Genomic DNA, 15,917 nt, shown 5'->3' with positions numbered 1-15,917 from the left:
ATTTTCTTAATCTGTAAAGGAGGTATATAATACCTATCCTTGGATAACACATACAAAACACATCGCACAATGCCAGAAATGCAGTAGGTGCTAAAGAAATGTTTGTTTCCCTTCCTCTAGTTGTGTGTGTGTGTTTGTGGCTTATATATGTGTATACTGCATGCATTTGTGCCTATGTGTACTATTTTGGTGTATTGGTGGCATACAGTATGGAGGGAAGAATGAAAATGTTATTTGCATCATCTGTCTGTGTGGAAGAGAGTTACCTAGGTCTCATCTACCTGGAGGACACAAATGAGGTCACATTAATGGCAGTACTTAAAATGCCACCACTTCCTGCCCACCCCTGTAATTCAGGGCATCACCCCCCTAAATCTCACTCTTAGGTATTTCTGGGAATCTTCAGAGAGTTTGAGTTTAAGAAGAAACTTCTCCAGTCCTTATTCGTGTGTTCATTTTATGAAGCCACTTGAGAAGAGAACCTCACTGCAGCCAGGGATGGTGCCCTCAATCCACCCTACTTTACCCTACTAGTTGGCAAAGCTATGGTCTATAACAAGGGCATTGTCTCCTGGTGCTCCCATAGTTACCAGTCTACTAGGTGACACAGCATAACAAGGAGTCTTCCTGAGTCAAAATTGTGCAGTGATCTCCAGCAGAATGCTCCCTCCAGCTTGGTCATACCTCTTTCACTCTGGCATTTTCGATAAGCACTACCTATACAATCCCCCACCCTGCCCTAACCTGGTCTCAATGATGTATGTAACCTTTCTCCATACAGAAGACGATATGGTATGTATAATAGTGTTTGGGAAAGGAGAAGGTGGGGAAGGAATTATACTTTCTGTGCATCCCTGTGGGGACCTCTTTTGGGCACTAGAACAGTTCCTAAGCTGGTTAGGCCTCCTAATTGATTCCCTGTCCTCCATGGCTTCCTGGGAATGGTGGAGTTTGTCCCTCGACCTTGCTCATTACCCAAGATCTTTGAACTCACAGGGAGGCATCTGTAACATCGCTGACAAGCAAGAGGTACATCTTGAGGTTCCCAGCGCTGGAGACACTGATGCTGGATGACAACAGACTCTCCAACCCCAGTTGCTTTGCCAGCCTGGCTGGGCTCAGGAGGTAAAGCCATAAGCCTTTCTCTGCTTGGGCTCCTCTAATCCCCAGGCTTGCTCACACTCAGTGCTGTTCTAGAAGCCAAAAGGCTTGGGCTTAAACCCTAGCTCCACAATTTATCTCTACTCTGTGGCCATGGGTAAGTCATTTCTCCCCTCTGAGCTTTGGCTCCTCCATAAAAATGGCCATCAGTGAGGACATTTCTGATCACATGACTGAATTAGAAGCAGCAAAGAGAAAGGAAAACAGGAGGAGATTTTACCCAGGATAGGATCCAGACCCTGACAGTAGAGACAGGAAAATTTTTTAAAATAATGAGAATAAGAAAGACAAATTTAATTCCTGAGTTCTAACTGAAGTAAATAAAATAGTGGCATTTACATTGTTAAGCTTTACTTCCCTGGAAAATTTACTTTGGATTCAACTACCATTTACTGAATACTAATTTGTGCCAGGCCATTTACATATTGCCTCATTTAATCTTCACAAGAGCCCTGAAAGGTTAATAAATATTATCCCCATTTTAGAGACAGGGATATTGAATCCCAGAGACAGGAAGTCACTGGCTCAACGCCACACAAGAGGAATAAGTATCCGAGCCTGATTCCATGTTTTTTCCCTAAAGTGGCTTGGTAAACAATCCTGAGGTATCATTATTGCTATGACTCTATATTCACTTCCCTTAATTGAAGACTGAAGAAGTTAAGCCTGGATGAAAACAGGATTATCCGGATCCCATACCTACAGCAAGTTCAGCTCTCTGACGAGTCAGTGGACTGGAATGGAGGCGGGGGAAGTCCCCAGAAAGAGCCCCAATTCATGCTGCAGTCCAAGCCAAGGATGCTTGAGGACTCAGATGAGCAACTGGATTATACTGTACTGCCCATGAAAAAGGATGTTGACCGGACAGGTGAGTGACACCCCTTGTTCCAGAAATTCTAGCCTCATAGTGGAAATACACTTCTGAGAGTTTATTCTGAAAGTCTCACTTGGTCACGATGAATATCGCGAATTGAATTTGCGGATTCTTTGTCAAGGATTTTTGCATCTATGTTTGGGAGATGTGTTGGTGTATTGATTTCTTTTGTTACAGTATTCTTGTTAGGATTTATAATCAAGGTTATGCTTGCCTGATAAAATGTGTTTGGAAGTGTTCATTTTTTTCCATTTCCTAGGAAGGTTTATATACTATTATTATTTTCTCCTTAAAGTTTGGAAGAATTCACCATGAGACCACCTGAGCCTGGAGTTTTCTTTGTAGAATGAGGTTGAAATTATGCAACTTTAGAAGGTTGGAAGAGGTGCTCCTGACACCTGAAATTTAGACCTCTGGGTAAGAGGTGCGGCTTGGCTCTTGGTGTCTCTGAGCTGTGATGGGCTTTGTGTAGCTGAGAAGAGGATACTGGCCAGCTGGTGCTGGTACCTATGGAGGAGTCACAGTGAAGCAAGTTTATAAAAGTTGGAAAAACTGCAAACTAGATTCAGCTACTGCTGAGGAAAGACTTGCTAGACTACAGCAAAAACAAAACAAACCAAAAATCACATTATTCCAGTGGCATTCACAGGAATCACAAGCAGTCAGGAAACCCATGGGAAGCAGATAGGAAGAGATAAGCCCCCTTTTCCTCTTCCAGCTTTGCAGTCTCCCTTTAGCACCACCCATATTGTCAGAGTCTAACAGGAAACCAGTGGTCAAAGCAGAAATATGGTTTTGAGAGCCTCAGCTCCAGCATTCCAAAGCAGAATAAAGAAAGATGAATTTCCAAGTTAAAAATATTAATAACTGGCCAGGCACAGTGGCAGTTATTTTGGGAGGCCAAGGCTGGAGAATTGTTTTGAGGCCAGGAGTTTGAGGCTGCAGTGAGCTATGATCACGCCACTGCCCTCTGGCCTTGGTGACAGAGCAACACCCTATCTCTATAAAAAATTAAAAATTAGCTGGGTGTGATGGCATGTGCCTGTAGTCCTAGCTACTGGGGGCTGAGACAGGAGGATCCCTTGAGGCTGCAGTGAGCTATGATCACGCCACTGCTCTCTGACCTGGATGACAGAGCGAGACCCTATCTCTATAAAAAATTTAAAAATTAGCTGGGTGTGATGGCATGTGCCTGTAGTCCTAGCTACTGGGGGCTGAGGCAGGAGGATCCCTTGAGCCTGCAGTGAGCTATGATCACACCACTGCTCTCCAGCCTGGGCAGCAGAGTGAGAGACCCTGTCTCTAAAAATAATAATAATAACAACTTAATAAAAGGCACAATTATGTTATTCAGATTCTCCCTAAAATAATTTTCTGTCTACTTAGTTTGTTAACTTTGGAAATAGGTATATTAAAGTCTCTCCCCACTATTGTAGATTTGTCAGTATCTCCTTGCATTTCTGGCATTTTTTTTACTATGAAGTTGGTTTGGTTCTCTGTTATTAGGTTTATGACTTTTATCTTGGTAGATTATGTATTTTAATCATTGTAAAACATCCCAGGTAGATAAATAATTTTGGTTTTGACTTGGGCCTCTGTTTTGTTTGATATATTTATTTTAGGATATCTTAAAAACAGTATAGTACTGCATATTTTTCCTAATATGAGTCTTAATGAGCCTTTTTTCGTAGAAGAATTTAACTCACATGGTGATTATTGATATATTTCACCTTATTTCTACTATTAGTGTGTTTTCTATTTACCTATGCCTTTTCTTCTTGTGAGCACTAAGTTTTCTTTCAATTCCAATCTTTTCACTAATCATTTAAAGAAAGAAATCTCATGTCTAGATCTCTAATGGTTACCTTAAAACTTTTTTTTTTTTTTTTTCTGTTTAGAGACAGGGTTTTACCCTATCACCCCAGGCTGAAGTGCAGTGACATGACCGTGCTCAAACTGTTGTTGAACTCTGGGGCTCAAGTGATCCTCCTGCCTCAGCCTCCCAAGTAGCTGGGACCACTGCACCTGGCTATTACCCTAAAACTTTTAATTCACATTTTAAAACTCACTTTTGTCTATCAACACCTATAATCAACCAAATACATGTCTTCTTTTTTAATAAGAAAATGTTAATATGCATGTATCTATAAAGCCACCCTACTCCCATCACTTCCCATAATGCAATAAACTCTAACAATAATTCAGATTGGTTTTAATTTTTAAAATTATGTATCAATGATTCTTTAGACTGAAAGATTGAACCCCATTCTTGGGTTCTTTATCATGTGTACATATGTATAACTTAGGAGCAGAGACTTCTGTCTAAAATACAACTCAGGTCCTAATACAGTATAATTTTTAATCTCTTCAAAGTTCTTCTTGCCCTCTTATTTGTTTTCTTTCATCCTTAATTCCTATTCCCATTTCCTATTTTCAAATAAATATCTACTCTTATCTTGGATATATTTTCCTGGATATATGTATTTATCTTTGTAAAATATATTTAAGAGTTTTCCTTCTTGCTGTATTTTTTTTTTTTTTTTTTTTTTGAGATGGAGTCTCGCTCTGTCACTCAGGCTGGAGTGCAGCGGCGATCTCCACTCACTGCAAGCTCTGCCTCCAGGGTTCACGCCATTCTCCTGCCTCAGCTTCCTGAGTAGCTGGGACTACAGGCGCCCGCCACCACGCCCGGCTAATTTTTTGTATTTTCAGTAGAGACGGGGTTTCACTGTGTTAGCCAGGATGGTCCCGATCTCCTGACCTCATGATCTGCCCGCCTCAGCCTCCCAAAGTGTTGGGATTACAGGTGTGAGCCACCGCGCCCGGCCTAGTTATTGACTTTTAACTAATGCTTAGTATTCTACAGTATATGCTGTAAACACATTTCACACATCTCTTCCATTACTGATCAACACTTAGGTTGCTTATAACTCTCTTACTACAAATAGTGGTACAATGAACAACCTTATGAACATCTTTTGCATATACCACTGTGCCAGGGTTTTCCTGAAATATTTACCCAGAAGTGGAATTGATGGATGACAGAGCATATAGATATGTAGTTTTAAAAATTACCACCTGATTGTTCTTCAAAATAGTTGCTTCAGTGTACTCTCACACAAGTAGTACATAAGAGTTCTTGTCTTCCTATGTCCTTATCAATATTTGGTATTATCTTACTTTATAATTTTTCTAAATTTCATTATGCTGGTAGGTGTAAAGTGATATCTTTAAAAACTTTTTAGTTTATAATTTTTGTGGGTACATAGTAGGTGTATATATCTATGGGGCACATGAGATATTTTGGTACAGGCATATAATAAACTCTTTTAGGTATTTTTAAATGTACAGTTAAAGTATTACTGACTATAGCCCCCCTTTTGTGCTACCAAATACTAGGTCTTATTCATTCTTTCTATTTTTTTTTTTTTGTATCAATTAGCCATCCCCACCTCTCCCCCAGGCCCCCACTATCCTTCCTAGCCTCTGGTAACCATCTTTCTACTCTCTGTGTCCATGAGTCCAATTGTTTTGATTTTCAGATCCCATAAATAAGTAAGAATATGCAATTTTTGTCCTTCTGTGCCTGGCTTATTTCACTTAACCTAAGGGCCTCCAGTTCCATCCATGTTCTTGCAAATGATAGAATCTCGTTCTTTTTAATGGCTGAATAGTACTCCATTGTATATATGTACCATATTTTCTTTATCCATTCATCTGTTGATGGATATGTAGGTTGCTTCCAAATCTTGGCTATTGTGAACACTGCTGCAACAAACATAAGAGTGCAGATATCTCTCTGATATACCGATTTCCTTTCTTTTGGGTATATACTCAGCATTGGGATTGCTGGATCATATGGTAGCTCTAGTTTTAGTTTTTTGAGGAACCTCCAAACTGTTCTTCATAATGGTTGTGCTGATTTACATTCCCAGCAACAGTGTATGAGGGTTCCCTTTTCTCCACATCCTCACCAGCTTTTGTTATTGCCTGACTTTTAGATAACAGCCGTTTTAACTAGGATAAGATGATATCTCATTGTAATTTTGATTTGCATTTCTCTGATGGTCAGTGTTGTTAAGTACCTTTTGATATGCCTGTTTTCTATTTGAATGACTTCTTTTGAAAAATGTTTATTCAGATCTTTTGCCCATTTTTTAGTCAGATTATTAGATTTTTCCCTGTGGAGATGTTTGAACTCCTTATATATTCTGATTATTAATCCCTTGTCAGATGGGTAGTTTGCAAATGTTTTCTGTCATTCTGTGGGTTGTCTCTTTGTTGATTGTTTCCTTTGTTGTACAGAAGCTTTTTAACTTGATGTGATCCCATTTGTCTATTTTTGCTTTGGTTGCCTGTGCTTGTGGGATATTACTACTCAAGAAAATTTTGCCCAGACCAGTGTCCTGGAAAGTTTCCTCAGTGTTTTCTTGTAGGTGTTTCACAGTTTGAGGTCTTATATTTAATTCAAATAAAAGGCAAGAGATGGAGTCAAGTTTAATTCTTCTGCATATGGATATCTTGTTATCCTAGAACCATTTATTGAAGAGACTGTCTTTTTCCCAGTGTATGTTCTTGGCATCTTTGTCAAAAATGGGTTAACTGTAGGTGTGTGGGTTTATTTCTAGGTTCTCTATTCTGTTCCATTGGTCTATGCGTCCATTTTTATGCCAGTAGCATAGTGTTTTGGTTGCTATAGCTTTCTAGTTTAATTTGAAGTCAGGTAATGTGATTCCTCTAGTTTTGTTCTTTTTGCTCAGGATAGATTTGGCTATTCTGGGTCTTTTGTGGTTCCATATAAATTTTAAGATAGTTTTTTTCTATTTCTGTGAAGAATGTCATTGGTATTTTGATAGGGATTGTATTGAATCTCTAGAATACTTTCAGTACTATGGACATTTTAACAATATTGATTCCTCCAATCCATGAACATGGAATATCTTTCAATTTTTATGTGCCTCTTCAATTTCTTTCATTGGTGTTTTATAGTTTTTATTGTAGAGATCTTTTACTTCTTTTGGTTAGTTCCGAGGTATTTACTTTTATTGGTAGCTGTTGTAAATGGGATTCCTTTTTTATTTCTTTTTCAGATTGTTCACTGTTAGCATATAGAAATGCTACCAATTTTGTATGTTGACTTCAGGTCCTGAAACTTTACTGAATTTGCTTATCAGTTCTAATCATTTTTTGGTAGAGTCTTTAGGTTTTTCCAATATAAGATCATATCATCTGCAAACAAGGATAATTCAACTTCCTCCCTTCCAGTTTGGATCCCCTTTATTTCCTTCTCTTGTTTGATTGGTCTAGCTAAGACTTCCAGTAATCAGTTGAATAATGGTAGTAAAAGTTGTCATGTTCCAGACATAAGAGGAAAGGCTTTCAGTTTTTCCCCATTTAGTACGATACTAACTATGTGTCTGTCATATATAGCTTTTAATATGTTCAGGTGTGGTTCTTCTACACCTAGTTTTTTGAGGGTTTTTATTATGAAGGGTTGTTGAACTATATCAAATGCTTTTTCAGCGTCAATTGAAATGATCATATGGTTTTAGTCCTTCATTCTGTTAATGTGATGTATCACATTGATTTGTGTGTGTTGAAACATGCTTGCATCCCTGGGATAAATCCCACTTGGCCATAATGAATGATTTTTTTTTTTTTTCTTGAGATGGAGTTTCACTCTTATTGCAATGACACGATCTTGGCTCACTGCAACCTCCACCTCCCGGGTTCAAGTGATTCTCCTGCCTCAGCCTCCTGAGTAGCTGGGATTACAGGCATGCGCCACCACGCCCGGCTAATTTTGTATTTTTAGTAGACACGGGTTTTCTCCATGTTGATCAGGCTGGTCTCGAACTCCCAACCTCAGGTGATCTGCCCACCTTGGCCTCCCTGAGTGCTGGGATTACAGGCACGAGTCACTGTGCCTGGCTGATGAATGATCTTCTTAATGTACTGTTGAATTTGTTTTGCTAGTATTTTGTTGAGGATTTTTGCATCAATATTCATCAGATATATTGGCCTGTATTATTATTATTATTATTATATTTATTTATTTATTTATTTTATTGATTTTTTTGAGACGGAGTTTCGCTTTTGTTGCCCAGGCTGGAGTGCAGTGGCGCTTTCTTGGCTCACTGCAACCTCCGCCTCCTGGGTTCAAGAGATTCTTCTGCCTCAGCCTGCTGAGTATCTGGGATTACAGGTGCCTGCCACCATGCCTGGTTAATTTTTTGTATTTTTAGTAGAGATGAGGTTTCACCATGGTGGCCAGGCTGGTCAGTATTTTTTTTTTTTTTAATGTGTCTTTCTCTGGTTTTGGTATCAGGGTAATGCTGGCCTCATAGAATGAGTTTGGAAGTATTCCCTCCTCCTTTATCTTTCCGAACAGTTTGAATAGGATTGGTATTAGTTGTTTAAATGTTTGGTAGAATTCAGCAGTGAAGCCATGATGTCTCAGGCTTTTCTTTACTGGGAGACTTTTTATTATGGCTTCAATCACATTACTTGTTATTGGTCTGTTTAGGTTTTGAATTTCCTCATGACTCAATCTTGGCAGGTTGTATGTGTCTAGAATTTATCCATTTATTCTAGATTTTCCAATTTATTGGCATGTAGCTGCTCATAGTAGCCACTTACGATCTTCTGAATTCCTGCAGTAACAGCTGTAATATCTCCTTTTCCATCTCTGATTTTATTTATTTGGGTCTTCTCTTTTTTTCTTGGTTAGTCTAACTAAAGGTTTCTGAGTTTTGTTTATCTTTTCAAAAAACCAACTTTTTGTTTCATTGGTCTTGTGTAATGTTTGCTTGATTTCAAACCAACTTTTTGTTTCATTGGTCTTGTGTAATGTTTGCTTCATTTCAAATTCATTTATTTGTGCTCGGATCTTTATTATCTCTTTTGTTCTACTACTTTTGGGTTTGGTTTGCTCTTGCTTCTCTAGTTCTTTAAGATGCATCATTAGGTTATTTATTTGAAGTTTTTCTAGTTTTTTATGTAGGCACTTGGAGCTACAAATTTTCCTATTAGTACTGTTTTTGCTGTATCCTATATGTTTTGGTATGTTGCATCCATTATCATTTGTTTCAAGAAAGTTTTAAAATTTCCACCTTAATTTCTTCATTGACCCACTGGTCATTTAGTAGCATATTGTTTAATTTCTATGTGTTTGTATAGTTTCCAAAATTCCTCTTGTCATTGATTTCTAATTTTATTCCATTATGTTTAGAGAAGATGTTTGATATTATTTCAAGATTTTTTAAAAAATGTTTTAAGACTTGTTTTGTGACCTAACATATGGTCTATACTTGAAAATGATCCACGTGCTAAGGATAAAAATGTGTATTCTGAAGCCATTGGATGAAATGTTCTGTAAATATCTGTTAAGTCCATTTTTGCTACCATGCAGATTAAGTCCAATGTTTCTTTGTTGATTTTCTGTCGGGGACATCTGTCCAATGCTGAAAATGGGGTGTTGAAGTCTCCAGCTATTACTGTATTGGTTTCTATCTCCAATAATACTTGCTTTATATATCTGGGTGCTTCAGTGTTGGGTGCATGTATATTTGTAATCACTATATATTCTTGCTGAATTGACCCCTTTATTATTATATAATTATCTTCTTTGTCTCTTCTTATAGTTTTTGTCTTGAAATCTATTTTGTCTGATATAAGTATAGCTATTCCTTCCCCTTTTTGGTTTCCATTTGCATCGAATATCTTTTTCCATCCCTTTATTTTTAGTCTATGTGTATCTTTTTAGATGAAGTGTGTTTCTTGTAGGCAGCAAATTAGTGGGTCTTGTTTTTACATACATTTAGCTACTTTGTCTTTACTGGAGAGTTTAGTTATTTACATTTACTGTTATTATTAAGCAGGGACTTACTCCTGCCATTTTGTTGTGTTTTCTTGTTTTGTGGTCTTCTCTTCCTTCTTTCCTTCCTGTCTTCCTTTTACTGAAGGTGATTTTCTCTGGTAATATGTTGCTTTTTTCTCTGGTAATTTCTTGCTTTTTATTTTTTGTGTATCCATTGTATATTTTTTTGATTTGAGGTTGCCATAAGGCTTGCCAATACTATCTTATAACCCATTATTTTAAACTGATGACAACTTAACACTGATTGCACAAAATGCCAAAAGAAAACTAACAAAAACTCAACACTTTAACTTTGTCCCCCTACTGACTTTTTCTTGTTTCTATTTATGTCTTATTATACTGTCTATGTCTTGAAAAGTTGTTGTAATTATTATTTTTTATTGGTTCATCATTTAGCCTTTCTACTTAAGTCAAGAGAAGTTTACACATGACCACTACAGTGTTATGCTATTGTTTCTGTGTGCTTAGTATTACCAGTGAGTTTTGGACCTTTAGATGATTTCTTCTTGCTCATTAACATCCTTTTTTTTTGACACTGAAGAACTTCCTTTTGCATTTCTTGTAGGACAGATCTTGTGTTAATGAAATCTCTCAGCTTTTGTTTGTCTGGAAAGGTTTTTATTTCTCCTTCATGCTTAAAGAATATTTTCACTGGATCTACTATTCTGGGGTAAAAGTTTTTGTGTGTATGTGTATGTGTGTGTGTGTTTTTTTTCTTTCCAGCTGTTTAAATATGTCATGCCACTCTCTCCTGGCCTATAAGGTTTCCACTGAAAAGTCTCCTGCCAGATGTATTGGTACTCCATTGTATGTTGTTTCTTATCTGTTGCTGCTTTTAGGATCCATGACCTTTGGGAATTTGATTATTAAATGCCTTGAAGTAGGCTTCTTAGGCTTAAATCTACTTGGTGTTCTATAACCTTCTTATGCTTGAATGTTGGTATCTTTCTGTAGGTTTGGGAAGTTCTCTGATATTATCCCTTTGAATAAACTTTCTATCCCTATCATGTTCTACCTCCTCTTTAAGGCCATTAGAGTTGTGCTTTTTTTTATGTTTTATTTTAAAAAAATTATTTTTAAATTATACTTTAAGTTCTAGGGTACATGTGCACAATGTGTAGGTTTGTTACATATGTATACATGTGCCATGTTGGTGTGCTGCACCCATCAACTCGTCAGCACCCATCAACTCGTCATTTACATCACTTGTAACTCCCAATGCCATCCCTCCCCTCTCCCCCCTCCCCATAATAGGCCCCGGTGTGTGATGTTCCCCTTCCCAAGTCCAAGTGATCTCATTGTTCAGTTCCCACCTATGAGTGAGAACATGCAGTGTTTGGTTTTCTGTTCTTGTGACAGTTTGCTGAGAATGATGGTTTCCAGCTGCATCCATGTCCCTACAAAGGACACAAACTCATCCTTTTTTATGGCTGCATAGTATTCCATGGTGTATATGTGCCACATTTTCTTAATCCAATCTGTCACTGATGGACATTTGGGTTGATTCCAAGTCTTTGCTATTGTGAATAGTGCCGCAATAAACATACGTGTGCATGTGTCTTTATAGCAGCATGATTTATAATCCTTTGGGTATATACCCAGTAATGGGATGGCTGGGTCATATGGTACATCTAGTTCTAGATCCTTGAGGAATCGCCATACTGTTTTCCATAATGGTTGAACTAGTTTACAATCCCACCAACAGTGTAAAAGTGTTCCTATTTCTCCACATCCTCTCCAGCACCTGTTGTTTCCTGACTTTTTAATGATCGCCATTCTAACTGGTGTGAGATGGTATCTCATTGTGGTCTTGATTTGCATTTCTCTGATGGCCAGTGATGATGAGCATTTTTTCATGTGTCTGTTGGCTGTATGAATGTCTTCTTTTGAGAAATGTCTGTTCATATCCTTTGCCCACTTTTTGATGGGGTTGTTTGTTTTTTTCTTGTAAATTTGTTTGAGTTCTTTGTAGGTTCTGGATATTAGCCCTTTGTCAGATGAGTAGATTGCAAAAATTTTCTCCCATTCTGTAGGTTGCCTGTTCACTCTGATGGTAGTTTCTTTTGCTGTGCAGAAGCTCTTTAGTTTAATTAGATCCCATTTGTCAATTTTGGCTTTTGCTGCCGTTGCTTTTGGTGTTTTAGACATGAAGTCTTTGCCCATGCCTATGTCCTGAATGGTACTACCTAGGTTTTCCTCTAGGATTTTTATGGTATTAGGTCTAACATTTAAGTCTCTAATCCATCTTGAATTAATTTTCGTATAAGGAGTAAGGAAAGGATCCAGTTTCAGCTTTCTACTTATGGCTAGCCAATTTTCCCAGCACCATTTATTAAATAGGGAATCCTTTCCCCATTTCTTGTTTCTCTCAGGTTTGTCAAAGATCAGATGGCTGTAGATGTGTGGTATTATTTCTGAGGACTCTGTTCTGTTCCATTGGTCTATATCTCTGTTTTGGTACCAGTACCATGCTGTTTTGGTTACTGTAGCCTTGTAGTATAGTTTGAAGTCAGGTAGCGTGATGCCTCCAGCTTTGTTCTTTTGACTTAGGATTGTCTTGGAGATGCGGGCTCTTTTTTGGTTCCATATGAACTTTAAAGCAGTTTTTTCCAATTCTGTGAAGAAACTCATTGGTAGCTTGATGGGGATGGCATTGAATCTATAAATTACCTTGGGCAGTATGGCCATTTTCACGATATTGATTCTTCCTATCCATGAGCATGGTATGTTCTTCCATTTGTTTGTGTCCTCTTTTATTTCACTGAGCAGTGGTTTGTAGTTCTCCTTGAAGAGGTCCTTTACATCCCTTGTAAGTTGGATTCCTAGGTATTTGATTCTCTTTGAAGCAATTGTGAATGGAAGTTCATTCATGATTTGGCTCTCTGTTTGTCTGTTACTAGTGTATAAGAATGCTTGTGATTTTTGCACATTAATTTTGTATCCTGAGACTTTGCTGAAGTTGCTTATCAGCTTAAGGAGATTTTGGGCTGAGACAATGGGGTTTTCTAAATATACAATCATGTCATCTGCAAAGAGGGACAATTTGACTTCTTCTTTTCCTAACTGAATACCCTTGATTTCTTTCTCTTGCCTGATTGCCCTAGCCAGAACTTCCAACACTATGTTGAATAGGAGTGGTGAGAGAGGGCATCCCTGTCTTGTGCCAGTTTTCAAAGGGAATTTTTCCAGTTTTTGCCCATTCAGTATGATATTGGCTGTGGGTTTGTCATAAATAGCTCTTATTATTTTGAGGTACGTTCCATCAATACCGAATTTATTGAGCGTTTTTAGCATGAAGGGCTGTTGAATTTTGTCAAAAGCCTTTTCTGCATCTATTGAGATAATCATGTGGTTCTTGTCTTTGGTTCTGTTTATATGCTGGATTATGTTTATTGATTTGCGAACGTTGAACCAGCCTTGCATCCCAGGGATGAAGCCCACTTGATCATGGTGGATAAGCTTTTTGATGTGTTGCTGAATCCGGTTTGCCAGTATTTTATTGAGGATTTTTGCATCGATGTTCATCAGGGATATTGGTCTAAAATTCTCTTTTTTTGTTGTGTCTCTGCCAGGCTTTGGTATCAGGATGATGTTGGCCTCATAAAATGAGTTAGGGAGGATTCCCTCTTTTTCTATTGATTGGAATAGTTTCAGAAGGAATGGTACCAACTCCTCCTTGTACCTCTGGTAGAATTCAGCTGTGAATCCATCTGGTCCTGGACTTTTTTTGGTTGGTAGGCTATTAATTGTTGCCTCAATTTCAGAGCCTGCTATTGGTCTATTCAGGGATTCAACTTCTTCCTGGTTTAGTCTTGGAAGAGTGTAAGTGTCCAGGAAATTATCCATTTCTTCTAGATTTTCCAGTTTATTTGCGTAGAGGTGTTTATAGTATTCTCTGATGGTAGTTTGTATTTCTGTGGGGTCGGTGGTGATATCCCCTTTATCATTTTTAATTGCGTCGATTTGATTCTTCTCTCTTTTCTTCTTTATTAGTCTTGCTAGTGGTCTGTCAATTTTGTTGATCTTTTCAAAAAACCAACTCCTGGATTCATTGATTTTTTGGAGGGTTTTTTGTGTCTCTATCTCCTTCAGTTCTGCTCTGATCTTAGTTATTTCTTGCCTTCTGCTAGCTTTCGAATGTGTTTGCTCTTGCTTCTCTAGTTCTTTTAATTGCGATGTTAGAGTGTCAATTTTTGATCTTTCCTGCTTTCTCTTGTGGGCATTTAGTGCTATAAATTTCCCTCTACACACTGCTTTAAATGTGTCCCAGAGATTCTGGTATGTTGTATCTTTGTTCTCATTGGTTTCAAAGAACATCTTTATTTCTACCTTCATTTCGTTATGTACCCAGTAGTCATTCAGGAGCAGGTTGTTCAGTTTCCATGTAGTTGAGCGGTTTTGATTGAGTTTCTTAGTCCTGAGTTCTAGTTTGATTGCACTGTGGTCTGAGAGACAGTTTGTTATAATTTCTGTTCTTGTACATTTGCTGAGGAGTGCTTTACTTCCAATTACATGGTCAATTTTGGAGTAAGTACGATGTGGTGCTGAGAAGAATGTATATTCTGTTGATTTGGGGTGGAGAGTTCTATAGATGTCTATTAGGTCTGCTTGCTGCAGAGATGAGTTCAATTCCTGGATATCCTTGTTAACTTTCTGTCTCGTTGATCTAATGTTGACAGTGGAGTGTTGAAGTCTCCCATTATTATTGTATGGGAGTCTAAGTCTCTTTGTAAGTCTCTAAGCACTTGCTTTATGAATCTGGGTGCTCCTGTATTGGGTGCATATATATTTAGGATAGTTAGCTCTTCCTGTTGAATTGATCCCTTTACCATTATGTAATGGCCTTCTTTGTCTCTTTTGATCTTTGATGGTTTAAAGTCTGTTTTATCAGAGACTAGTATTGCAACCCCCGCTTTTTTTTGTTCTCCATTTGCTTGGTAAATCTTCCTCCACCCCTTTATTTTGAGCCTATGTATGTCTCTGCATGTGAGATGGGTCTCCTGAATACAGCAGACTGATGGGTCTTGACTCTTTATCCAGTTTGCCAGTCTGTGTCTTTTCATTGGAGCATTTAGTCCATTTACATTTAAGGTTAAGATTGTTATGTGTGAACTTGATCCTGCCATTATGATATTAACTGGTTATTTTGCTCATTAGTTGATGCAGTTTCTTCCTAGCCTCGATGGTCTTTACATTTTGGCATGTTTTTGAGATGGCTGGTACCGGTTGTTCCTTTCCATGTTGAGTGCTTCCTTCAGGGTCTCTTGTAAGGCAGGCCTAGTGGTGACAAAATCTCTAAGCATTTGCTTATCTGTAAAGGATTTTATTTCTCCTTCACTTATGAAACTTAGTTTGGCTGGATATGAAATTCTGGGTTTAAAATTCTTTTCTTTAAGAATGTTGAATATTGGCCCCCACTCTCTTCTGGCTTGGAGAGTTTCTGCCGAGAGATCTGCTGTGAGTCTGATGGGCTTCCCTTTGTGGGTAACCCGACCTTTCTCTCTGGCTGCCCTTAAGATTTTTTCCTTCATTTCAACTTTGGTGAATCTGGCAATTATGTGTCTTGGAGTTGCTCTTCTCGAGGAGTATCTTTGTGGCGTTCTCTGTATTTCCTGGATTTGAATGTTGGCCTGCCCTACTAGGTTGGGGAAGTTCTCCTGGATGATATCCTGAAGAGTGTTTTCCAACTTGGTTCCATTTTCCCCCTCACTTTCAGGCACCCCAATCAGACGTAGATTTGGTCTTTTTACATAATCCCATACTTCTTGCAGGCTTTGTTCATTTCTTTTTCTTCTTTTTTCTTTTGGTTTCTCTTCTCGCTTCATTTCATTCATTTGATCCTCAATCGCTGATACTCTTTCTTCCAGTTGATCGAGTCGGTTACTGAAGCTTGTGCATTTGTCACGTATTTCTCGTGTCATGGTTTTCATCTCTTTCATTTCGTTTATGACCTTCTCTGCATTAATTACTCTAGCCATCAATTCTTCCACTTTTTTTTCAAGA

General features: G+C 38.1%; 1 protein-coding gene across 4 annotated transcripts in view; it reads left to right on the top strand.

Moving 5' to 3' along the window:
* XRRA1 (X-ray radiation resistance associated 1) overlaps positions 1-15,917 on the top strand; it is a 118,539-nt gene that overhangs the window by 45,966 nt on the left and 56,656 nt on the right. For all 4 annotated transcript variants that reach the window (XM_025357370.1, XM_025357366.1, XM_025357369.1 and 1 more), the window contains 2 exons: positions 997-1,125; positions 1,812-2,029. In XM_025357370.1, coding sequence (XP_025213155.1) covers positions 997-1,125; positions 1,812-2,029 — 347 coding nt within the window. The remainder of the gene's footprint in view (positions 1-996; positions 1,126-1,811; positions 2,030-15,917) is intronic.

The sequence above is a fragment of the Theropithecus gelada genome, chromosome 14, assembly GCF_003255815.1.
Source record: "Theropithecus gelada isolate Dixy chromosome 14, Tgel_1.0, whole genome shotgun sequence".
Lineage (NCBI taxonomy): Eukaryota > Metazoa > Chordata > Mammalia > Primates > Cercopithecidae > Theropithecus > Theropithecus gelada.
This window is presented reverse-complemented; position numbering and strand designations above follow the sequence as displayed.